This window comes from Gorilla gorilla, chromosome 11 (assembly GCF_029281585.2).
Source record: "Gorilla gorilla gorilla isolate KB3781 chromosome 11, NHGRI_mGorGor1-v2.1_pri, whole genome shotgun sequence".
Lineage (NCBI taxonomy): Eukaryota > Metazoa > Chordata > Mammalia > Primates > Hominidae > Gorilla > Gorilla gorilla.
In genome coordinates this window covers 31957069-31982970 of record NC_073235.2, presented here as the reverse complement: position 1 = coordinate 31982970, position 25902 = coordinate 31957069, and the positions used below count along the sequence as shown (strand labels likewise).

At 43.6% G+C, this 25902-nt stretch overlaps 2 protein-coding genes and 1 pseudogene across 4 annotated transcripts in view; 1 reads left to right on the top strand and 2 right to left on the bottom strand.

Moving 5' to 3' along the window:
- The window catches only part of LOC101137661 (cryptic, EGF-CFC family member 1B), a 50857-nt gene extending 41840 nt beyond the window's left edge, over positions 1-9017 (bottom strand). The window contains exon 1 of one of the 3 annotated variants that reach the window (XM_055380742.2): positions 8839-9017. The gene's annotated coding sequence lies outside the window, so the exon portion shown is untranslated. Of the gene's footprint in view, positions 1-754; positions 993-8838 lie in introns of those variants that run through there. The other 2 variants (XM_055380743.1, XM_063694754.1) reach the window with 2 other exon arrangements.
- On the bottom strand, positions 856-2735 carry LOC134756631 (uncharacterized; annotated as a pseudogene).
- A 9064-nt stretch (positions 9018-18081) lies between the features above and the next one.
- Positions 18082-25902, top strand: part of LOC115933751 (POTE ankyrin domain family member E) — a 32534-nt gene continuing 24713 nt past the window's right edge. Inside the window, exons 1-3 of the mRNA XM_063694701.1 lie at positions 18082-18700; positions 23355-23469; positions 23629-23802. Of these exons, the coding sequence (XP_063550771.1) occupies positions 18180-18700; positions 23355-23469; positions 23629-23802 (810 nt within the window). The 5' untranslated portion in view covers positions 18082-18179. The remainder of the gene's footprint in view (positions 18701-23354; positions 23470-23628; positions 23803-25902) is intronic.

The window sequence follows — 25902 nt, the reverse complement described above, 5'->3', positions numbered from 1 at the left end:
AGGCTAATGTATATGTTTGTGTCAGTTTTTAACAGAGTTTTCAAAATGAAAATTAAAATAGAACATTTCTGAAATTAAAAAAACTTACAGGCTATAAAGAAAAATATTTTTATACAGCTAGCTGTACAATGTGTTTTAAGCTGTTATTACAAGAGTCAAAAAGTTAAAAAATTTAAAAGTTCGTAAATTTTAAAAGCTACAGAAAAGTTAATTATCGAAGAAAAAATATTTTTTATAAATTTGGTGTAGCTTAAGGGTACAGCGTTTATAAAGTCTACAGTATAGATCCTGAGTATGAGAAAAAAACAAGTATTAAAAGAGGCAGCCTGTGCCCTGGACTCACGGGCTTCCCTAGGGGGTGCCCCACTTGCCCAAAGCAGCGCAGCCTGAACCCAAAACTGTGAGCAGAGAATCCCATGTGTGTTTGAAGGGTTTCCTATGTCCTCTGTGTTCTCCTATAGAAAGCAGCAGGAGCGTGTCGAGCACACACAAGATGCTCTAACAACACCCTGAGCACACCCTCATGCTGCTGAGACGCACCCGGACCCTGGACAGGCCGTGGTGAGAGCAGCCCAAGGATCGTGGCTGGGGACCATGTCTGGCTTCGTGGAGGAAGTCACATGGAGTGCCTTCTCCAAGAAGACGGCCAACGCCCTGCAGGCAGCCCGCTCCACTGCGCCCGTATCAGTCTGTACAAGTGCGGGATTTCATTTGGCAGATCCCCAAGGCAGGAGAGAAAAGAAGGAAAGCTAACCTAACTCCAGGCTCTCCATGGACACCAACGCCTAGAAGTGTCTGACAGGAGGCATGCGTCCTTGGCCCCGATGAGCCTGCGGGCCATCCCTGCAGTCCTGGCTATGCAGCTGAGAGGCAGACCTTGTGGATGCTCCGGGCACAGGTGTTGAGCAAGGTGGTAACCGAGTGCTTGTCTGGGAGCTGCGGCCGCTTGGAGGTCACACAGCGGTGCACCGACCTGAGGAAGGGGTTGGTGCCTGCAACAGAACAGTGGGCATGAGCCTGAGGCAGCCGGCGCTGCACCCACGCCCTGCACACCCGACAGTGCTCTGGGAAGTGGCAGACCCAGGACTGGCTGAAGCACCAGGAGGAGCCCTGCACACTGCCTGCCTGGCCATCGGGCTCTCCTCCCAGAGCCTCGTCAGTGAAGAACTGAAACTGAACGGGATTTGGAGCCCAAGGCTTTGCCTCTGACAACCTTGGGGACCCAGCCCTGTCTCTGCTGTGTGCCAGCTCTGGGCTCAGGGACACTGACCCCTGTCAACATGACTCTCTTTGGAGCCACATCACCCAGATGGGGTCTTGTGTGCCCAAGCTACTGGTAGGACCTGTCAGCCCTGCTGAGCTCCCTAGTGGCCTCTGGGAGAAGTGGGGTCTGTCCTTGAGCCGTAGGCTTTCTCACCCCTCAGCCACTGAACACAGCCACCCTGGACAACTGACCTGACACAAGATGAAGGGGCAAAGGGACACAGAAGAAGAGCAGAGACCCCTATCTCTCAGGTGACCACTGGAAAACCCACTGCTGCCCGTGCAGGGGGAGTCAGAAGAGGGGAGGGAGGGGCCTGAGCTGGGAGGGGCTGGAGTGCACAGAGGCTGTCCCTGCAGCACTGGAAGCCTGGTTTTCCAGAATGACCCCTGCCTGCCCTGGGCCCCCAGACAGCTCCTCTGGGTCTGCCCACTGTATAGCCACTGCCGGTCCATCCACAGTGGACTCTGGGTAGGGTAGTGGGTGGGCGCGTGGTGGCACACTTGGGAGGTCCTTGTCGTTTGCAACACACAAGGCTGTACCTGTGACCCAGACAAGCCCTGGCCTGCCCTGCCTCACAGCCCTGCTCCCGAACAAGACTCTTCACACCCCGGGAGGTTCTGATGAGGCTTGAGGCAAAGCCTGGATGTCTCTCTGACTCTCGGATTTCCAAACCTGAAGCCAGAGTGACCTGCATAGATGGGTGCCCAGAGGTCCTGCCTGCCACCTCCCTAAGGCCCCAGGCAAGGAGAGCCACATATGTGTTGGGGAGGTGAGGGTGCGTGGGCTCCGGGGGTGGGGGCAGAGGCATGGCCAGTCTGTCCTGGGCCCAGTGTATGTGAAGACAGAGCAGACAGCCTGCCGGCACGTGAACACAGGATGGGGTCTGGGCACTGTGCCCTCCGGCTTGGACAGCAGAGACCTGGGGCTGCGGTCGGGGGTTGCTTTCCTGCACCAGCCTGGCCCTCCTGGACACTCGCCCAGCTTGCAGATCAGGCGGACGGTGCCATTGTTGCTGCGGTGAGAAGGGTCCAGGTTTATCATGCACTTGGGCTCCAGCCTGGCCACCAAGCCCTGGAGCATGCTGGGGATGCTCTGCTGCTCATCGTCCTCAAGCCTGTGCTTCCGGGTGCATACCACTGGGGCCTTGGGGAGGCACCATGGTGACCACACTGGGCACACATGGCCCAGGGCCAGGCAGCCACCCTCCGCGAAGCCCAGCCCAGCTGGATGTACGTGATGGGTGGGCTGTGGATGGCAGTCATGGTTGGAATGATTGTGCGGTACAGGGAATGGTTGAAGAGGGTGAGCGGATGTTGGCCAGGATGGCATCCAGGAGCAGCTGGCATAGGTACTGCTGTTTGGTCGGTGGCACCGGGGGCAGTGGGGGAGTCGGCTGGAGCAGGATGGGCACGGTCAGCAGCCCGGAACCCGAGGGTTCCCCATGTAGGGGGCTTTCCCACCCCAGGCCCATCCTCACAGCCAGATTCCCGAGGCCTCTCTCTCAGCCTCCACCCTTGTGCAGACAATGTTGGCCGATCCTGGGTATAATCCCCACCCCCACAGCCTTGTCCTCCCCAGAGTCCCCGCCCCCTCTGGTCCGGGTGGCAGAGGCACCGATGGGGGCCGCAGACAGAGAGTGACTTCTCCCACGTTCCCACCCAGCACAGCAAACCTGGCCTGGAAGAGGCCTTGTGGGCAGGGTCTCAGGTCAGGCCCAGCCCCTACCCAGCCACCCTAACCTTGAAGGCCCCTCCCAGCGGTGCTCCCAGGAGCTCTTGGGGGAGCCCCAATTCTCCCAGGGATGCCCAGGATCCCACACTCACCACTGCCATGTCAGTTTTGAGTTTTTTTTTTTTTTTTTTTGAGATGGAGTCTCACTCTGTCACCCAGGCTGGAGTGCAGTGGCGCCATCTCGGCTCACTGCAAGCTCCACCTCCCGGGTTCACGCCATTCTCCTACCTCAGCCTCCCAAGTAGCTGGGACTACAGGCACCCGCCACCACGCCCGGCTAATTTTTTTTTTTTTTTTGTATTTTTAGTAGAGACGGGGTTTCACTGTGTTAGCCAGGATGGTCTCGATCTCCTGACCTCGTGATCCGCCCGCCTCGGCTTCCCATCGTGCTAGGATTACAGGCATGAGCCACCGCACCCAGCCAATATTTTTAAATAAAAAATTACAACGCTGTTTTTCTTAAAATGTTACAATAAAATTGTATCTGTGTGTAAAATATATCTATTTTATGTGTACGTGTGTGTGTGTGTGTGTGTGTCTGTGTGTGTGTGAGAGAGAGAGAGAGAGACAGAGAGAGACAGAGAGAGAGTTATGAATTAGGAAGCATATGTACCAAAACATTAGGAGTAGTTGAGTAATGAGATTATGAATGATTTGCACTTTCTTCTTTATACCTTATCAATCATCATCTCAAAATTTACAATCAGAATTCATTATAAGCTATTGTTTGTTTATTTATTTATTTATATTTGCAGTGGTGTGATCTCAACCCACTGTAACCTTGGCTTCCCAGAGTCAAGCAATCCTCCCACCTGAGCCTCCGGAGTAGCTGGGACAAATCAAAGTTAAGTTTTCTTCAGTTTAAAATAACTTGTTATAATTATGTTGTTTAGCCTCATGGTAACTGGAAAACAAAAATCAATAATAGACACCCTAAAAATGAAAAGCAAGCAATTAAAACACACTACCAGAAAAAATTACCTCACTACAAATAAAGACAGGAAGGAAGGGAAGGAGGAAAGAAAAGAAAGAGAGATCAGAGAGAAGAGAAAGAGGAAGGAAGGGAGAAAGAACAAAAGAAAAAAGAGAGAATAGCAAAACAACCAGAAAACAAGTAAAAAATGGCAGTAGTATGTTTTTACCCTTTAATAATAACCTTGAATATAAATGAATTAAATTCTCCAATTAAGACAGAGTGGCTGAATGGATTAAAAGACAAGACCCAATTATATACTGCCTACAAGAAACTCAGTTCACCTATAAACATACATAGACTGAAAGTGAAGACATGATAAATGATATCCCACACCTGTGGAAACAAAAAGAGCAGGAGTAGCTCTACTTAGATTATATAGACTTTCAGTCAAAAAAAGAAAAATATGAAGATAATTATATAATGAGAAAGAAGTAAACAGCAGCATAACAATTACAAGTGCATATGCAACCAGCACTCAAGCAACTAAATACAGTAGCAAATATTAACAGATCTTAAAGCATAGACTGCAATACAGTAACAGAACGCCTCAATGCTCTGCTATAATCAACACCCCACTATCATCAATGGACAGATCATCCAGACAACAAAACATCATCAGTTAAACTGTACTCTATACCGAATAGACCTAACATTTACACAGCTTTCCATTCCGCAACTGCACAATGCACATTCCACTGAATAGCATATGGATTATTCTCCACAACAGACTATGCGTTAGGCCAAAAAACAAGTCACAACACATTTTTAAAAACTGAAATCATGGCCGGGCGCGGTGGCTCATGCCTGTAATCCCAGCACTTTGAGAGGCCGGCGGGGGCGGATCACAAGGTCAGGAGACAGAGATCACAGAGATCATCCTGGCTAACACAGTGAAACCCCGTCTCTACTAAAAATACAAAAATTAGCTGGGCGTGGCGGCGTGCGCCTGTAGTCCTAGCTGCTGGGGAGGCTGAGGCAGTAGCATGCCGTGAACCCGGGAGGTGGAGCTTGCAGTGAGCCAAGATCGCGCCACTGCACTCCAGCCTGGGCGACAGAGCAAGGCTCTGTCTCAAAAAAAAAAAAACAAAACAAAACCTGAAATCATATCAAGTATCTTTTCTGACCACAGTGGAATAGTACTACAAATCAATAACAGGAGGAAAAACTGTACAAATATATGGAAATTAAAATACATGCTCATGAACAACCAATAAATAAATGAAAAAAAGAAAATTAAAAATTTATTGAAAAAATAATAGAAACACAACATAACAAATCCTGTGGGATGCAGCAAAAGCAGTTGTAAGAGGAAAAGGGCATAGCTATAAACACCTACATCAGAGAAGTAGAAAGATCTCAAATAGCCAACCTGACAGTACACCTGAAGTAATGAGAAAAACGAGAAAAATAAAATGCTAAAATTAGTACAAAAATATCATAAAGATTAGAGAAGAAATTTTAAAAATAGAAACAAAAAATACAAAAAGTCAATGGAACAAAGAGCTGAATTTTTTAGGAAAAAATCAAAACTGACAAGCTTTAACTAGACTAAGGAAAAGAAAAAGAAAAAATCATAGATGAAAAATGAGACATTACAAGTGATAACACAGAAATACGAAGGATTGTAAGAGATTACTAAAAACACCTATATAAAAACAAGTTGGAAAATCTAGGAGAAGTGATAAATTTCTGGACACATAACAAATTCCCAAGATAGAATGATAAACAAAAAACCAGAACAGATCAATAATGAGTAATATAATTAAAGCAGTAATAAAAAGTCTTCCGTCAAACAAAAACACAAGAATCATGGTTTTACTGCTGAATTCTACCAAACGTTTTTAAAAGAGCTAATACCAATTTTACTCAAAATATTCCCCAAAAAATGAAGAGAAAGGAAGTCTTCGAAACTTATTCTATGAGGACAGCATGACCCTGGTACAAAAACCAGACCAGGAAACAACACAAAAAGAAAGCCACGGGCATTTTAAATATCCCTGATAAACACAGATGCAAAAAAATCCTCAGCAAAATACTTGAAAATTGCACTTGACAACACAATAAAAAGATGATCTGCCATGATCAAGTGGGATTCATCCCAGGAATATGAGGATGATTCAATAAAACACAAATAAATAAATGTACGACATCACATTCAGCGAATCAGGAACAAAAACCATATAATCATTTCAGTAGATGCTGAAAAAAATAAAAATCAACATTCCTTCATGGCAAAAACTGAACAACATGAGTACAGAAGGAACATAGCACAATAAAGGCCATATATGATAAGCCCACAGCTAACATCATAATCAACGGGGAAAGGTTAAAACTCTTCCTCTAAGGCCTGGAACGAGTGTGGCTACTTTTACACCACTTTTATTCATCATAGTACTGGAAGTCCTAGGTAGCGCAATTAGACAAGAGAATGCAATAAAAGGCATCCAAATTGGAAAAAAGGAAGTCAAACTGTCTCTGTTTGCAGGTGACATGATCATATATATATACACACAGAAAGAGAGAACCCTAAAGATTCCACAAAATCACCTATTAGAAATAATTTAGTCAAGTTGCAAGATACAATATCAACATATAAAAATGAGTAGCACACCCATGCACCAATAGTGAAATATCTAAGAAAGAAATCAAGAAAGCTATTTCATTACCAAAAAAATTATATCTAGGGATAAACTTAACCAAAAAGACAAAAGATCCCACAATGAAAACTATAAAACACAGATGAAAGCTATTAAAGCAGACACAAGTAAATGGAAAGATATCCCATGTCCATGCACTAGAAGAATATTGTTAAAATGTCTATATCACCCAATGTGATCTACAGAGTCAATGCAATCCATGTGAAATTACAAAAGACATTCTTCATAGAAATAGAAAAAAATATCCTAAAATTCACATGGAAAAGCAAAATATCTCAGATAGACAAAAGAATCTGGAATAAAAAGAAAAGCTGGAGGCATCACACCTGACTTCAAAACATACTACAAATCTGTAGTAAGCATGGTAATACCAAAACAGCATAATACTATCAAAAAAAGGGGCGGGGGAGAAACAGAGAAACGAACGAATGACAGACATAGACAAGTGAAACAGAATAGAGAAATCAGAAATAAATTCACGCATTTATGGTGTACTCATTTTTAACAAAGGCACCAAGAACACACATTCGGGAAGGACAATCTCTTCAATAAACTGCTAGGATAACTCAACACCCACATGTACAGGAATACATCTAGGCCGTTATCTTACCATATACAAAAATCTACTCAAAATAAAGATTTAAATGTAGGACCTGAAACTATAAAACTACTAGAGAAGAAAACATAGGATAAATCCTTCATGAAACTGGTTAGGACAAGGAATTTTCAAATAGACATCAAAAGCACAAGCAACAAAAGCAAAGATGTAATTACATTCAACTTGTCAAAAGCACAAGCAACAAAAGCAAAGATGTAATTACATAAAACCTAAAAGCTTCTGCAAAGCACAGGAAGAAATCAGTAGAACGAAGAAACAACCCAGAGAATGGAAGAAAGTATTTGCAAACTATGCATCAGCCAAGGGGTTAATACACAAAATATATAAATAACTACTCAAAAGCAAAAATACAAATAATTTGATTAAAAAAATCTACCCCAAATATTTGTCTCCCACCATTATTTTCCCACCTTCTTTTCCCGACCGCCTTTGGCCTCCTCCCCCTCGCCACCCGTTTTCTTCCTCCATCTACCTCAAAACTTTTTCCCCACCATTTTTCCCCACCGTCATTTCGCAAAGCCTTCTCTGCTCTCTCACTCACCACGCTTTTCCCCATCCACTTACCCAAACACTTTCCCCACTGTTTTTTCCCACCGTCTTTTCCCCTTCTCCCTGGCCACCTTCTTTTTCCCCATCCCACTCTCATCACCCTCTTTTGCTCCTTCATCTAAGCAAAAACATTTTCTCCCGTCTTTTCCCAAAGCCTTCTCCCCACTCCTGCTGCTCAACACTGTCTTTTCGCCCTTCATCTACCCGAAAACTGTTTTCCTCATCGTCTTTTCCCCCGCTCCTCCTTGCCACCCTCTTTCCCTCCTCTACCCAAAAACATTTCACCATAGTCTTTTCGCAAAGCCTTCTCCCCACTCCTGCTCACCTCCCTCTTTTCCCCCTCCATCTACCCCCCAGAATATTCCCCACGGTCTTTTCACAGTCTTACCCCCTTCCCACTCGTCCTCTTCTTTGCCCTATCCTGCTTGCCACTCTCTTTTTTGCCTTCCATCTACCCCAAACTATTTTCCCATTTTTTTCCCAACTCTCTTTCCCTGCTCCCTCTCGTCACCCTCTTTCCTCCTCCTCGTTACCCTCTTTCCCCCCACCATCTACCCAAACCTTTTTACCCACTGTCTTTTCTTTCTCCACCGTCTTTCTTTCCTGCCCACTATCTTTTTGCAAAACCTTGTTTTCCTCCCGCTGGCTACCCTTTTCCTTTTCCCCACCTGTTACCCTCTTTTCCCCCTCTATCTACCCAAAACCTTTTCTCCCCACTGTCTTTTCACAAAACCTTCTCTCTCTACTGCTCAACGCTGTTTCTCCCCCACCACCCTCTCTTTCCTCCTCCCCTTGACACCCTCTTTTCCTCCTCCATCTACCCATAAACATTTTACCCACCATCTTTCTGCAAAATCTTCCCTCCCTCCCGCTCCCCACCCTGTTTTTCTCCCTCCATCTACCCCAAAACTTTTTTTCCCGCTATCTTTTCCTCACCGCCTTTTTGCAACGCGCTCTCCTGCTCACTATCCTCTCTTCCCTTTGGCACTAACCACCCTGTTTACCTCCTCCATCTATCCCAAAACTATTTTCCTCCTCTTACCGCTCCTGCCGCACTGCCGTCTGGGTCGCAGTTACCACCAATCGCGGCGAGGCGAGCCACGGTGTAGCGGCTCCAGCCTCCAGCGTACGGCTGGTGATTACCCCATTCCCGGTCCTCTAAGCCGGGCACTGAGCAGCTCCACAGGAAAATACAGGAACCTGGAAGATCCTGACTTCCCTTCAGCAGCAGGCATATACCGAGGTTATATACAGGAGGATTCCTGGCTGCATGTTCTGATTGGATGAGAAAAACCCTCCAGGGTTACTTGGATTGGACTCTATTATCATGTTCTGATTGGATGTGAGCCCGTCTCAAGACAACCAATCACAGCATGAAAATAAAGTCCAATCAGAGTAGGCCTAGAGGTTTTTCTCTCATCCAATCAGAACATGTAGTCCGGGAACCACATGTGCGTAACCTCAGTACATAAAGCATGTCAGGTCATTTTAGGCTCTTCAGTGTGGGCGTTTGGTATCCGGCATGGCTGCTACCTGTTTCTGACTGGAGCCTCGGACATTAGCTCACTGCAGTTGGTGGTGTCGACAGAGCGGTAGGATGGCGGCCGGTAGCGGGAGCTTCTCCTGCCGGGCAGGAAGACGAGTAGAAGGGAGCAGCACCGACGCATGCTGGAGGCTGGAGCCTGAGCCACTGGGGCTCGCCTCGCTGTGGTTGGTGGTGACGTGGGACACTGCAGCTCGGCCAGAGTGGTGGAAATGTCCTGGTGTAGGTGAGTTATCCGGGGATGTACTGCCCGCCTGTGGGGGCAGGGGTTGGGTGTCCTATTGGGGTTCACTGCCCGAGGCTGCACTACCTGTGTCAGGGGGCTGGTTGGGGGCACTCTCCAAGGTTGCATTCCTGGCAGTGTTGGGGGGGGTTCGCTGGCTATCGGGGGCTACACTGCTCGCGGTGGCGAGGGTGGTGGAGGGGAGGGAGGCAGGTTGTGTGCACTAACGTGTACTGCCGGTGGCGGGGGACAGGTTAGGGGCGCTATTTTCTGCTGCACTGCCCGGGGCAGGGAGTGGTTTGGGTGGTTATTTGGAGCTACAATGCTGGCAGTGGGGGGTGGTTTAGGAGTGTTGTCGGGTGCTGCACTGCCCTTACTCAGGGCGCACTATGAGGAGCTGCGCTACCTGTGGTGGGGTGGGGGCGGCGATTTTGAGGCACTGTCTTGTGCAGCAACACCTGTGGCTGGGTCAGGTTGTGGGCACTATCGGGTGCTACACTGCCTGTGGAGGGGGTCGTTGGGGGGAGTATTGGGGTTACACTGCCTGCAACTGGCACAGGGTGTGTTGGGTGTGCTGTCTGGGGGCTACACTGCCAGCGGCAGGGGTCAGGTTAGGGTTGCTGTGGGGGCTATACTGCCAGTGGTGTTGGTCGGCTGCAGAGGTGGTGGGGACAGCAACAGCCATGGTCTCCTTGCTCCTTCGGGTGACTCTTCTTTTTTCCAGACTCCAGAGTGTCGAGGGTGATCTCCTCCTGCTCGTGCAATCTTGAGCAGGGCAGGGCCCCCACACCCACTGTGGTTCTCCGGTCTGCACCTCCTGCCCACACCCCATGCTCTGTGTTGGAGAGAACACCTGGGACTACCGGGTGGGGATTAGTGGGCATCGCGGGGGACTGTGGGAACAGGGCACTGTGGGTGGAGGTGTCGGGAACGGGAACCAGCAGTTGAGTGGGGAGGGCTGGCCGGGTCTGAGTTTCTCCTACTCCTGCTCCCCGAGGAGTGCAGCCCCGGTGGGCCCAGCAATTTCTGGCCAGTTGCACCTGGATGGGGGCGGTTTCAGCGAAGGCACTCACACCCGCCCCAGTTCCTGGCCAGCTTTTGCCAGAAAGAGAGGCTGGACTTTGGAGGGTGGGTGTGAGTGCCTTAGCTGAAACTGGTCCCTGCCACCCAGTGGCCAGCATGACAAGGTGAGGCTCTAACGTTACCACTTCCTGCATCCCATTCTAGGCTTTTCTGGCTTTGCCCGTCTAGCTGCTCCAAGCCAGGCTGGAGGAGGAGGAGAAGGAATCACCTGTGGTACGCTGGAGCTGGCATATGGCATGACTGTGCAGCTCGCCTCGTGCGATTGATGGCAGCCACCGAGACTGCAGCTCGACAGGAGTGGTAGGAGGGTGCCCGTGGGGGCAAGGTGGTAGGAACCTTGTAGGGTGGGCTGCTGCACTGACGGCGACAGCAGTTGTATTGGCATTGGTGCTAGTGGTGGTAGTGGCAGCAAGTCTGGGGACCGGGAATGGGGAGTAGGAGCGCTGCAGGGCCCAGCCCGACCCGGGGTGGGGAGGAACCTGCCGGTGCTGTACCATGGGCCTCGGTGGCAGTGGTGGAGGTGCACTTAGGGAAAGGAGTCCTCCCCCTTCTCTTGCAATTTCTGGAGGGTGCCCTCCTTCTGAGCCAGGCATGAGTGGCAGCATTGTCTCATTCTTAACAAAATTTAGGGGGTGACTGTGTGTGTGTGTGTGTGTGTGTGTGTGTGTGTGGCTTTTTTTTTTTTTTTTTTTGAGACAGAGTCTCGCTCTTTTGCCCAGGCTGGAGTGCAGTGGCGCGATCTCGGCTCACTGCAAGCTCTGCTTCCTGGGTTCACACCATCCTCCTGCCTCAGCCTCCCTAGTAGCTGGGACTACAGGCGCCTGCCACCACGCCCAGCCAATTATATTTTTGTATTTTTAGTAGAGACGGGGTTTTACAGTGTTAGCCAGGATGGTCTAGATCTCCTGACCTCATGATCCGCCCACTTTGGCCTCCCAAAGTGGTAGGATTATAGGCGTGAGCCACCGCGCCTGGCCATTTTTTTCCTTCTTTTTTGTTGTGATAGTCTTAGACTTTTTCAAATTTCGTGAATTGTGGAGGGGATAAAAGGTGTCATAACAGGCCTTCTAATTCCTGCACCTGTTCTTTTTGCTTTTTCTAGTCTGTATATTCTTCTCATCTTCTTGTTCCTCTTACATTTTCTTTTGCTGCTGCTTCTATTTCATGTTTCTATTCTTGTTTCTCCTCCTCTTTTTGTTTTCTTTATGCCAAGCAATGGCCTTAACAAACAACAAGCCAAAATTGTCATTGTGTTGTATTTTTAAAATAACTGGTCGTTTACTATGTTTTAGGGATGAGGAAAAAAATCAGTTGTATAATTAGTTACTTGAATAGCTATGCTTTCACGATTGTGTTAACCCACTTATGCCTAGTGTTCCATTATTGGAATGGTAAGCGTGAGGGAGTTAATTACATCCTACTGCTCAAAGTCATTGAGAAGGTCTGATTTTTCACTCATGCAAAAATTTAAAAAATTGCAGCCTCTGGCATAAATGGGCTAATGCGTTATAAGTAGTTATTCAGAGAATCAAAAAATGAAGCATCACATAAAAATATTGGTGGCAAACAGCCATTTCATCTCTCTCACATATTTGGAGCTATGCAAGAGTCACGGGGTAAGTTCTAATTTATGAGATTATTAAGTGAACTGTATTGCCTTCATTTTCTTTCTCTGCCACCATTTCCTTTGTTTTATTTATTTATTTATTTTTTGAGATGGAGTTTTGCTGTTGTTGCCCAGGCTGGAGTGCAATGGGGCGATCTCGGCTCACTGCAACCTCCGCTTCCCGGGTTCAAGCAAGTCTCCTGCCTCAGCCTCCCGAGTAACTGAGATTGCAGGCATGTGCCACCATGCCCAGCTAACTTTGTGTTTTTCATAGAGATGGGTTTTCTCTGTGTTGGTCAGGCTGGTCTTGAACTCCCGACTTCAAGTGATCCACCCGTCTCAGCTTCCCAAAGTGCTGGGATTGGAGGTGTGAGCCACCGCGCCTGGCTCTCTGCCACCATTTTCAAGAGTATTGTCATCTGCCTGAGCAAACCTGGTTCATCACCACCTCTTTGCAAGAGAAAAAGGAAGTGGGGAGAATTGTGTGTAATTTTTTTTTTTTTTTTGAGATGAAGTCTCGCTCTTGTCCCCCAGGCTGTAGTACGATGGCCCGATCTTGGCTCACTGCAACCCCTGCCTCCTGGATGAAAGCAGTTCTCCTGCCTTGGCCCCCTGAATAGCTGGGATTATAGGTGCCTGCCACCATGCCCGGCTAATTTTTGTATTTTTAGTAGAGATGGGGTTTCACCATGTTGGCCAGGCTGGCCTAGAACACCTGACCTCAGGTGATCTACCCACCTCGGTCGGCTGTGTGTATTTTAAGGCAAAGGTTCACAACCAAAAACAAGGTTTTATTAACTTTTGTATCTAGGAACCTGCAGTGTTGAGCCCTCTTTTATTCCTAGTATTACTACTTTTGGTGTGAACTTTTTATTTTTATTTTACTGATTCCTCTAGAAGTTTATGCATTTTCTTGACTGCTTTAAAGACCATCTATACTGTATCATTTTTCAAGCCCATAGAAATGTGTAAGGCCTATAATTTGAACACTTGTTATTTTTAAGTTTATGGGCATGTAATATACCGTTGATACATGGAAGAATATGTATAAATACCACTAGATAGCTTATATTGAAGAGATAATATCTAAATTTTTGTCCAGTGTTGATGGGGTGCAGTTTCGTAGCTGTGTTTCTTAATACATTGTGTCCATGTTTTAAAGCATATAGAAATTTGAATACTGTTTAACGTCATATAGTCCTTGTTTATAGGTTTAATATTTCTAAAGACTAAAGACGTCACAGCTCCCTTTAAGATTCAGTAATACTAATAAAATTTGAGATATACAGGGTTAGAGTCCAACAAGTTCAAAGGAAAATTGTTAAATTATATAGCCGTAGAGCAGGAATGAAACCCAGGTTCTAAGTTCCAAGGGGGCCATGAGCTACCATACAGGTGCATCAGTGACTGGGCATATAGAGTTGGCAAAATTATGTAAAGAGAGTGAGCTGTGGATCCTAATTATGTGAACATGAATTTTTCAACTGCATGGTGCCTCAGTTTATCCATCATTACAGTGGGGACAGTAGTAAGTTTTTCTTTTTCTGCTCAGTTGTCTGAATTATTACCCTAGTCTCTCTTGTTGCCACTCTTGATGCCCACATGAGAGGATCTAAGGTAATTTCTGACAACCTGGGACTCCTTAAGGAAAAACAGAAGGTTCCACAAACCCCATTTTAGGAAGAAACCTCTGTTTTCCTCATGGAACCCCAAGAACTTTAAGCAGACAGGTCTCTCTCAAAAATCTAAGGCTCTCCTCTGTTTTGCCTTGCGTTGTCTGACCTTTTTGGTTTGGGTGGGCATCAGAAATTAGTAGGGGAGAGAGATCTAAAGAAAATTGTGGATATGAAGATGTATTTATTGTAAGAAATGTTATGAAGGAAAGAAATGTTACATGAGAGAGGATCTTATATGGCAAATTGTCCTAAAGTAGAATGACTAATTACAAAAGAGGGAAATACAGGACAGGTCAGATAAATTTAATCATGTCGTAGATAGTCTGTGGAAGTTGTGTTATGGTTCATAAAGTGGGAAAGAAAAACTGAACAACTGCTAGATCTTTTCTTGTCTAGAAGTGTTGTGTATGTGATGTATATATAATGGCTCGGCTTAAAAGAAAATGAAAGCTCTTAAATATTTTGTAAGAAAAATAGAAGCTGTAATGCCTTTTATTTCATGTGACTTCAGTAATCTTTGGGAAATAAAGATGGTGTTAAAATCAGTGGTAACATAAAAAATATTGTCAAAGTTTATCCATTTGGTCTAATTTGAGTCAGAGGTTAAGTTTTAGAAGTGCTTTAATGTCATAAATTGATGCTTTGACTTTGGAAAATAGTTTTGTTTACCTGGTTTGGAGCCGTCAGATTTCTAGGTAAGGTCTCCAGACAGGTGGAGTTAGCCATGTCTCCTAGCTATGCTGGAAGGAGTCAGATTTTATCCTGCAGTTCTGTCTTGTATCCTAGACTCTGCGCCTGGTATGCAATTAAAACTTATGCTGCTGCTAATCTCTGGGTTCCATTTAAAATCCTTCCATCACATGAATACTATCCCCTGTACTAAATTTTTCCACAATTAAATACTTAGAATCATTTTTGCTGACTTGACCCAACCATTAGTGATATATTTTAAAAATGCTTGTAATGTGTCACAATATATTTAGCAAGTGTAGGGGATGACATTTTTACTTTCGTCAGCATTTACATAGCATTTATGTAGCAATGCTATCTCAAGTATTTTTAATCATTTAAACGTTAGATAATAGATATGCTTTTGATTCCTTTTTTCTATGTAAATAAATATAATTATGAGATATTTAGTAAATAGTATCAATTGCATGTGTCACTTACAGAATATACAATGAAGTTAGGATTATTTTTATACACCACATCATATTTACTTGTTGGCTTTACAATAACTTAGAAATAATATTCTGGATTAACTGTGTGACTCATGAGAGAGGGAGTTTGTGCAATTATAGTCTTTACAAATTTTTACTAGATTTTTCAAGACTTATGCTAGAACTTTGAGAACAAGGTAATAAATAAGCATATCTGTTAATATCACCTTTGGTCAACTCTTGGCTAGACCCAATGATAATGTAGGAATTAACATAATTTTTCTACTAAAGGTGTTGGATTTGTTCCGAGGGACCACAGTTCAAAGTCATTGACGAAGAAAGTTTAAGAATTGTTAGATTAAAACCTTTTAGTGTGTTTGAAATTGTTTTGTAGAAAATTATCCTGGTTTGCATTGATAGGTTTTTTTTTAAATAACAACCAGACCAAGAGAAAGGGAGAGTAGTGATAAATGTCCATGTTTTCGAGTGTATTACAACAGATGGATTTGATGTCAAATTACAAATGCTGAGAACGTTATATGTAACTGACTTGCCAGAGTAATTATACAAGGCAAAGAAAGGAAAGGCATCTAAATAGGAAAGGAAGGGGTGAGATTGTCTGTGTTTTAAACTCCACAAAAAACCCATTACAGCTGATAGACACTATATTCAATAAAGTTGAGAGTTAACAAAATTAACATTGGTTTATATACACCAATGACAAACTATTATCTGAAAAATAAGGTAATTCCATTTATAATAGCAACAAAACAAATATATAAGTAAATCAAAGAGCAAGGAGTAATTTTAATGAAGGATGTGAATGATTTGTACACTGAAAATTATAGCACATTGATGAAAGAAATTGAAAGTGACAAACAGAAAAAGTCCTATATTTATCAATTGAAAAAATTAATATTGTCAAAATTTCAATGCTACTCAAAGCATTCTACAGATTAAATGCAACCGCTATCAAATTCCAATGTCATTCTTCACAGAAATAGAAAAATTAGTCCTAAAATCTGAATGGAACCAGAAAAGATGCTGAAAAACCGAAGCAATCTTTAGCAAAAAGAACAAACCTGGAGGCATCAGACTACCTAATCTTTGACAAAGCAAACAAGAAAATGGGAAAGGACACCCTATTCAACATATGGTGCTGGCATAATTGGCAAGCCACATGCAGAAAAATGAAGCCGTTCTTCAAAGGTTAAATACAGAATTACCACATGACTCAGTAAATTCACTCCTATGTATACACCAAAAATAAATTAAAACACATGCCTTACACCTAAAAGTATTTATAGCAACAAAAAGTAGGAAACAACAGAAATGTCCGTGAATTTTGGAGTGGATTAATAAAATGTGGTCTGTCCATAAAATAAAATATTACTTGGCCATGAAAAAGAAAAACATTAATAATGCTCCAAAAAGGATGAACATTGAAAACATGATAAATGAAAGTAGTAAGTCACACGTAACTATATTATTATGATTCCACTTACATGAAATGTCCAGAATAGGCAAATCCTTCCAGAATAGGCAAATTCTTAGGAAGTAGACGGATGATTGCCTAGGGCTGGGAGGGGTTTAAAGGAAGAATGGGGAAAATAGGGAAAGATTGCTAATGGGTGCAAAGTTTCTTTTAAGGAGCATAAAAATGTTCTAAAATTGTGGTGATTGTTTAACTAGTTAATACACTTAAAAAAACTGAATTTTATACTTTAAATGAGTGAATTAAATAATATATAAGTTATATCTCAATGAACCTGTGAAAAAAGTTAAAAACTATGTGGTATGCATAAACAAAAAGTTCTTCATTTTATTTCCTAGGGTTTTGGGGAAAAGGTGGTGTTTGATTATATGAGTAAGTAAGTTCTTTAGAGGTGATTCAGGAGATTTTGGTGCACCCAACACCTGTGCAGTATACACTGTATACACTGCACCGGGGCAGGAGCTGGCTGCAATCCTGTGGCCCCAAATGCCCCCTTGCTGATGGCCTTGTGTTCTGGGTGCGGAGCAAAGAGGAGCAGGTGTCGAAGGCACCTCAGGCAGGCCCTGGGCTCGGTGGGCGTCTTGTGCTCCGCGATTTTGAGGCCATTTGCAGCCAGCTCCGTCAGCCTGAGCTCCCAGCTGCAGCTGCTGCCATGCACAACAGCACCGCCAGGAGTGTCCTGGGGGCTTTTTTTCAGAGGAGGCTGTCAGCATCCTCAAGTTCCAGACGCTTAGCCCCAGTCCTCCTTTAAGAGGCTTTTTTTTTTTTTTTTCACCAGAGGCTTCTCTGGCTTGAAAGCTCAGCTGACTCCCACGAAGTTTGCCGGAACTCAAGGCTGTCAGTGACATTTGTGGCGCCAAGACTTAAGCAGGCGGGTCGCATGCATCGGCCAGCGTCTGTGCCACGTGCACTGACGCCACCTGAGATGCGCACGCCGCACGCGCACGCCGCACGCGCACGCCGCACGCGCACGCCGCACGCGCACGCCGCACGCGCACGCCGCACGCGCACGCCGCACGCGCGGCAGCAGCTTGGCTGGCTTGTAACGGCTTGCACGCGCACGCGCACGCCGCACGCGCATAACGGTTTGGCCGGCCTGTAGCGGCTTGCACGCGCACGCCGCACGCGCGTAACGCCTTGGCTGGCCTGTAACGGCTTGCACGCGCATGCTGCACGCGCATTAACGGCTTGGCTGGCCTGTAGCGGCTTGGCTTGGCTTTGCGTTCTTGGCTTGGCTTGGCGTTGGTAGCTTGGATTGACGTTTCCTGCTTGGATTGACGTTTTCTCTCGTGTTCCTTTGCTGGGCTTGACCTTTTCTCTGCTGGGTTTGGCATTCCCTTGGGTGGGCTGGGTGTTTTCTTGGGGGGGGGGGTTGGCCCTTTCTGGGGTGGGTGTGGGCTTTCCTCAGGTGGGTGTGGGTTTTCCCTGGGTGGGGTGGGCTGGGCTGGAATCCCCTGCTGGGGTTGGCAGGTTTTGGCTGGGATTGACTTTTCTTTTGAAACAGATTGGAAACCCGGAGTTACCTGCTAGTTGGTGAAACTGGTTGGTAGACGCGATCTGTTGGCTACTACCGGCTTCTCCTGGCTGTTAAAAGCAGATGGTGGCTGAGGTTGATTCCATGCCGGCTGCCTCTTCTGTGAAGAAGCCATTTGGTCTCAGGAGCATGATGGGCAAGTGGTGCTGCCACTGCTTCCTCTGCTGCAGGGAGAGCGGCAAGAGCAACGTGGGCACTTCCGGAGACCACGACGACTCTGCTATGAAGACACTCAGGAGCAAGATGGGCAAGTGGTGCCGCCACTGCTTCCCCTGCTGCAGGGGGAGTGGCAAGAGCAACGTGGGCGCTTCTGGAGACCACGACGACTCTGCTATGAAGACACTCAGGAACAAGATGGGCAAGTGGTGCTGCCACTGCTTCCCCTGCTGCAGGGGGAGCGGCAAGAGCAAGGTGAGCTCTTGGGGAGACTACGACGACAGCGCCTTCATGGATCCCAGGTACCACGTCCGTGGAGAAGATCTGGACAAGCTCCACAGAGCTGCCTGGTGGGGTAAAGTCCCCAGAAAGGATCTCATCGTCATGCTCAGGGACACTGACGTGAACAAGAAGGACAAGCAAAAGAGGTAACCAGGCCTGGACTGGGAGGAGGTGGGACGTGGGGGGATGATGGGGACATACCCCCCTGGCGGGGGAGGAGGGGGACCTGGCTTTCTCGCCTCCGCAGGCCTCACACCACCTTGGATGTGGAAACTTCAGAGAGGTCAGGGTACAGGGCCCTTTATGAACAGCAACACAAAAACAATAGCTGATTTCCAATCATAATTTCCCTCATAGAACACTAATAGACTGTTTTAAAGTGATTTAACTTGCAAAATTAAGTCAATGCAGCAGATTATTTGTAATCTACAGATTTTAAAACAATGTTCTATACATTACAGAAAAGTGTATATTGAGAACTAAGAACGAAGCCCCATAACACATCAACTTCAGGGCTAAATATTCTTCAAATAAAATCCAATATGGATTTTATATCAATGTACAGTATGTAAATATGTTCTTTACTGAGGAACCTTAGAAGGAAACTGAAATGGGAAGATGGTTCCTGTGCTTGAATAGGAAGATTGAATTTTCTTAAGATGTGAGCTTTTTGGCTGGGTGCGGTGGCTCACGCCTGTAATCCCAGCACTTTGGGAGGCGGGCGGATCAGGAGGACAGGAGATTGAGACCATCCTGGCTAACACGGTGAAACCCCGTCTCTACTAAAAAATATTAAAAAAATTAGCCGGGCGCAGTGGTAGACGCCTGTAGTCCCAGCTACTCAGGAGGCTGAGGCAGGAGAATGGCGTGAACCCGGGAGGTGGAGCTTGCAGTGAGCCAAGATAGTGCCACTGCACTCCAGCCTGGGCGACAGAGCGAGACTCCGTTTCAAAAAAAAAAAAAAAAAGATGGAAGCTTTTTCTATTTATCACTTTTACCTAAGCCAAATGAAAATAGCAAAGTTTTAGCGTTTTTAAATTACACATGCTGTCTTTTATTATTGTGATAAATTAATTTTTTGTAACAGAATGGAAAAAGGCTGCTTTTCCAGATATCAAAATGTGCGTGTTATTTATTTCCACAAATTGTTTACTAACAGCTGAAAAGACATCAATGAATACAACAGAATAGGAAATTTAGAAATACCCAAATATATGTAAGAATTTAGCTCTTGATAATGGTGTTGTTTTTTATTATTTGAAAAAGATGGATTGTTCATAATTCATGCTTGGAGAAAACTAGCTAGATTTTTATGTCACAAAAGTAAGAGTATAGATTAAAAATTTTAAATATACAAAAAGAGAAACATACCAGAAGAGAAACATACAAATGCCTATTTATATATGCAGATATATATTTATATGTATACTTTTTTTTGGATGGAGTCTGACTCTGCTGCCCCGGCTGGAGTGCAGTGGTGCGATCTCGGCTCACTGCAATCTCTGCCTCCTAGGTTCAAGCAATTCTCTGCTTCAGCCTACTGAGTAGCTGGGATTAGAGGCGCCTGCCACCACGCTTGGCTAATTGCTTTGTATTTTTAGTAGAGATGGGGTTTCACCATCTTGGCCAGGCGGGTCTTGAACTCCTGTCCTCGTGATCCACCCACCTTGGCCTCCCCAAGTGCTGGGGTTACAGGCGTGAGCCACCGTGCCTGGCCTATATTTGCAGACATAATAAAATAAGTTCATTTTAAAATTGCGTAAAGTACTTTTTTTGCATATCTATCAGTGACCTATGCACATAGGAAAAGATAGCGTTCCTGGTAGAAGAAGGAATTTAAGTTAGAAGAGGAATGAAATAGTGTTTTCTATTTAAGTTAGAAGAGGAATGAAAGGCCGGGTACAGTGGCTTACGCCTGTTACCCCAGCACTTTAGGAGGCTGAGGCAGGTGGATCATGAAGTCAGGAGTTTGAGACCAGCCTGGCCAGTGTGGTGAAATCCCATCTCTACTAAAAATACAAAAAATTAGCTGGGCATGGTGGCACACACCTGTAATCCCAGCTACTCAGGAGGCTGAAGCAAGAATTGCTTGAACCAGGGAGGTGGAGGTTGCAGTGAGCCGAGATTGTGCCACTACATTCCAGCCTCGGTGATAGAGTGAGACGCCATCTTAAAAAAAAAAAAAAAAGGAATGAAATATTGTTTTCTATCCACAAAGTTTGTGAGGATGAAGAACAGTGGTACTTATGTAGTCGTTTAAAGTTTAAATTGCTACAGCTTTTCAAACAGACACTTTAGTGGTAAGAACCACATTTTAAAAATGTTATGCTTTTTACTCATCAATTCCATTATACTGAAATATCTTTACCAAATAGAGGTCTGTTTTTCTTAGTATTGATTAAAATAGCAGTGCATTTAGAAGAACCCATATAAAGATTTCATGGACAAATTTCAGTGCATCCATAGCATGGAATAATATGTAACTATTGTTGTCAGTAGATACAGAGATATGTCGACATGCAAAGATGTACTTTGCTATAACAAGTGAGAAAAAAATCAGTTGGTTACACATATACACGAACAGAATCTGCTCGTGTTAGCTGAAAATATGTAGAAAATATAATCAAACTTGTTTCTTGGGATTTGTAAGTGAAGTTTTTCCCTTTCTCTTATCTGTGATTTCTGCAATGAACATCTGAAGTTTTAGTTAAAGTTCATTAGTAATGCAATAATCCTTGGGAAGAGAAGGAATATACTTCTTGCATAGATGCAAATAGTTTGTCACATTCTATTATTTATTTTTCTGTCTGTGGTTGGCTATCTTCCGTGAACTTTTACCCTCTTCAGAAGTAGAGGGATTGTGTTTACCTGTTCCTGTAGATTTTATTGTATATACATTTTATTACATAATTATCTTTTCATTAGATATAGATTAACATGTAAAAAGTATGAATTAATCATTTTAGTTGAGTTATATGTTTATGAAAATTAAAATAGCAAATATAAGTGATTATTACTATTGCAAATGTATTGCATTACTCGACAGGAGTTTTCTTTGAAAATATTGAACTCCCAAGCTGTGTTCATCCATTCTTTCAATCCATGTAGTCATCAGACATAAGCCAGACACCTATTATGTGGCAGGCATATTCTGCTATCTCTCAGGATCCTTCCACCTTTGAAAACTTCATGTTTATCTGCTGGGCTTGAGCAAGCTGAGAGATTTAAAATTGGTGCATTAGGACTTAATCTCAATTGAAGCTTTTCCTCCCTCCTTTCAAACAGAAGCATTTCTGAAGGTAGAAAATAGTAAAAGACAACCCTTAACTGCCCTTTTGAAAATTTATAAGTCTTGGAGAAAGACTGTTTTAGTTGTTTTAAGAACTAAAATGTGGTACATAAACAGCATGGAATACTATGCAGCCATAAAAGAAGGAACGAGAGCATGTCCTTTGCAGGGACATGGATGGTGTTGAAAGCCATTATCCTTAGCAAACTAACAAAGGAAGAGAAAACCAAATACTGCATGTTCTTACTTATAGGTGGGAGCTAAATGGTGAGAACACACAGATACCTAGAGGGAAGGAACACACATTGGGGCCTATCAGAGGGTGGAGGGTGGGAGGAGGGAAGGAAGCAGGAAATAGAATGAATGGGTACTGGGCTTAACACCTGGGTAATGAAATAATCTGTACAACCAACCCCCTTGGTGCACGTGTTTACCTATGTAACCAACCTGCACATCCGGCACATGTACCCCTGAATGTAACAGTTGAAAAAAGCTCCACAAATAGTTCCATAAATCCGTTTTAAAAGGAGAAAATTTGTAACAGTCTTATATCCTAATATGAATGATTGGAAATATCTGATGTAGATATATTGTATAAATCTAAGTATTGAAAAAAATGAGCCCATGCTATTCATTTGAATTCCAAGTTTTCTTTGGCTTAAAGTTTATTGAAAACCAAAGTAAGAATTGGTTTATTTTAGAAATTTGTTTTTGTTTTCACCTCAGCTTTCTTATTCCATAGTTCTGTTAAGAACTAAAATTTATCTAAATGCTGGTCATCTGACTGGAACCGCCCCCCAACCTGTTATAACATATACTACTTCATGTAAGGCACCAGGGATTGTGTGGTGCTCCATTATTTTATGCCTCAATAAGAGAATCATTTAAATGCCGCCAATTATAGTAAATCATGAATTGTAAGTGGTATTTCAATGGAGACAACATGGAGACAATGATCGTCTTAGAATCACTAAAATACAATGTTACCTGTAATATTTAAAACATACCTGAAAGTGTAGGTATAATTGTATCATCTCACTTAATTCAAATGTTGTCTTTAGTGGTATTAGTAAAAATTATAATATCTAACAATTATTGAGCTGTTATTTGTGTTAGGAACTCTTCTATATCTTTTGTGCAGAGTCTCATTTAAGCATTACAGTGGTTTCCTGTGAGAAAGCTACTATTTTCATTCCTATTTTATTGATGAGGAAACTGAGACCCCAAAAGGCTAAGCAACAGCCAGGAAGTGACAGAGCTTCAAGTAGGATTCCAGCCCAAGTTGAATATCATGCAACGGCTATGCTCTTTGTATTCATATAGGCTGCCCTTTCATTAATACAGCGAGCAATGAGAGATGATAAATAGTGTGCTTTTTTCATGGGAAAGTTAAATGTTTGTTTTGAAGGCAGAGTAATAGCAGGCTATTCAGTGTTTGCAATTACATGAATCATTGCTATGGCTGTAGCTAGTGCACTACAATTTCCTAAAAAGTCTTCTCACTCTCGTAGGACTGCTCTACATCTGGCCTCTGCCAATGGGAATTCAGAAGTAGTAAAACTCCTACTGGACAGACGATGTCAACTTAATGTCCTTGACAACAAAAAGAGGACAGCTCTGACAAAGGTATGCAGTAGCCAACTATATCAGCGTGAGGTGGGTTTGATTTCAATACATAGCATAAAAATGAGTTTTCTCCTTTAAATATAACTAGGTGGTGAAAGCTGTGGAATGTTATTTTGAATTCCTAGGATTTGTAATTTGTTTTTGGTCTAATACTGACAGGCCGTACAATGCCAGGAAGATGAATGTGCGTTAATGTTGCTGGAACATGGCACTGATCCAAATATTCCAGATGAGTATGGAAATACCACTCTACACTATGCTGTCTACAATGAAGATAAATTAATGGCCAAAGCACTGCTCGTATACGGTGCTGATATCGAATCAAAAAACAAGGTATAGATCTACCAATTTTATCTTCAAAATACTGAAATGCATTCATTTTAACATTGACCTGTGTAAGGGCCAGTCTTCCATGTTTGGAAGCTCAAGCATAACCTGAATGAAAATATTTTGAAATGACCTAATTATCTAAGACTTAATTTTAAATATTGTTACTTTTAAAGAAGCATTAGAGGGTATAGTTTTTTTTTTAATGCACTTGTGGTAAATACTTTTTTTGAAAACACTGAATTTGTAAAAGATACTACTTACTATTTTTCAATTTTTCCCTCCTAGGATTTTTTTCCCCTAATGAATGTAAAGTGGCAAAATTTGCCCTGAAAGAGGTTTTACATGAAAACTCCAAGAAAACTTAAACATGTTTCAGTGAATAGAGATCCTGCTCCTTTGGCAAGTTCCTAAAAAACAGTAATAGATACGAGGTGATGCGCCTCTCACTGGCAAGGCTTAAGATATTTCTGATTGCTGATGAGCCAGAAGTGGAAAGCAAAAAAGAGAGCAATCAGAAATATCAAGGCCAATTTGGAAATTAGGTAATAGAGGGAAAAGACCATGAAGAGGTTGTGTGTGTGTGTGTGTTGTTGTTGACTTTGACTGATTTGTTTCCTTTGTATGGTGAGACAAGGTTCTCTTCAGTTTTAGAGAATGACAGTTTTCAGTTTGGGAGAGGGAGTTAGTGGGTTGTAAACTGCCTAGAGATCAATTTTAGGAGGCCTCTGAGGAACCAGATTGGCAGTGAATAGGTGGTAATGTAAGAGGAAACCCTTGAGCAGAGGGAATATCAAGTAATTAACTGACTTAGTATCCTATTCTGGTAGAAACGGCCAATTAGAGTCTCAGCTCTGCTTTCAAATCTAGAGTGTCTGGATGGGAAGGTGGAAGATAAACAAGTAACGAGATCAAGTTGGATTTTGAGTTGACTAGACCCTGTTCTTCTCTTACCGGGGAAAATCATGTGGTGTTTTCAGCAAATGGGTCTCTCTCCTACTCCTTACTCTTTTTGGCCAAATCTTCAAATGAGAAAGGGAATTGGTCATATGGGTGAGAAATGAGACTGAAGTAATTGTCTGTTGCACTAGCTTTCAGCTAGAATTGTGCATCCCAGTAACCTGAGGAAAATTTTTAAATAATCAACAAGTCTAGGCTTTTTCTGAATATTTTGATACAGTAAGTCTAATAATGCCTGAATATGTATATATGAAAATGTTTCCTTGAAGCCAGGCATGGTGACGCATGGCTGTAGTCCCAGCTGCTAGGGAGGCTGAGGTGGGAGGATTGCTTGAGCTCAGGAGTTCGAGTCTAGCCTGGTCAACATAATGAGACCCTGTCTCTAACAACAACAGCGACAACAACAATTTTCTCAAAATCTGGAAACACTCCTGCTTAAGAGCCACTCAGTACATAAATGTAATATGTAAATTCTTATGTCTCAGAAACTTACGGTATCTCTAGAATAGTTGGAGTTGGATATGTGCTGATTTCTTTAAATCTTTCCTTTCCAATAACATTAATCTGACTTTTTTTTTTTTTGAAATGGGGTCTCACTCTGTTTCCCAGGCTGGAGTGCAGTGGTGTGATCACAGCTCACTGCAGCCTTGACCTCCCCAAGCTCAGATGGTCCTCCAACCTCAGTTTTTTGTTTTTTTATTTTTGAGTAGAGATGAGGTTTTTGCCATGTTTCTCAGGCTGATCTTGAACTCCTGGGCTCAAGCGATTCACCCGCCTCAGCCTCCCAAAATGCTAGGATTACAGGTGTGAGCCACCATTCCTGGCCTAGTCTGACTTTTATCTCTGTGACTGAGACATTAAAATGAATATTATTGGTAGTATGTATCAGCTTACAGAATAATACCTTTTCCTTTCTACCATCAGTTATTCACTGCCATTCAGAAGGTCTTTAGAAATTTGCTGTGAGTAGTCTTTCAATAAGTAGAGGATGGCCATCTCAGGATTTTGTGTCTCTTTGTTCAGTCATTCAAGTGCTTAGGTCAGTAAGTCGTTAAAGCAGACTTTTCTCAATTAGAATTGTAGGAAATTCTAAACCGTTTTTTGTCAATTGATGCTGTATTATGGACTATCCAGTGTGTCTCTTAA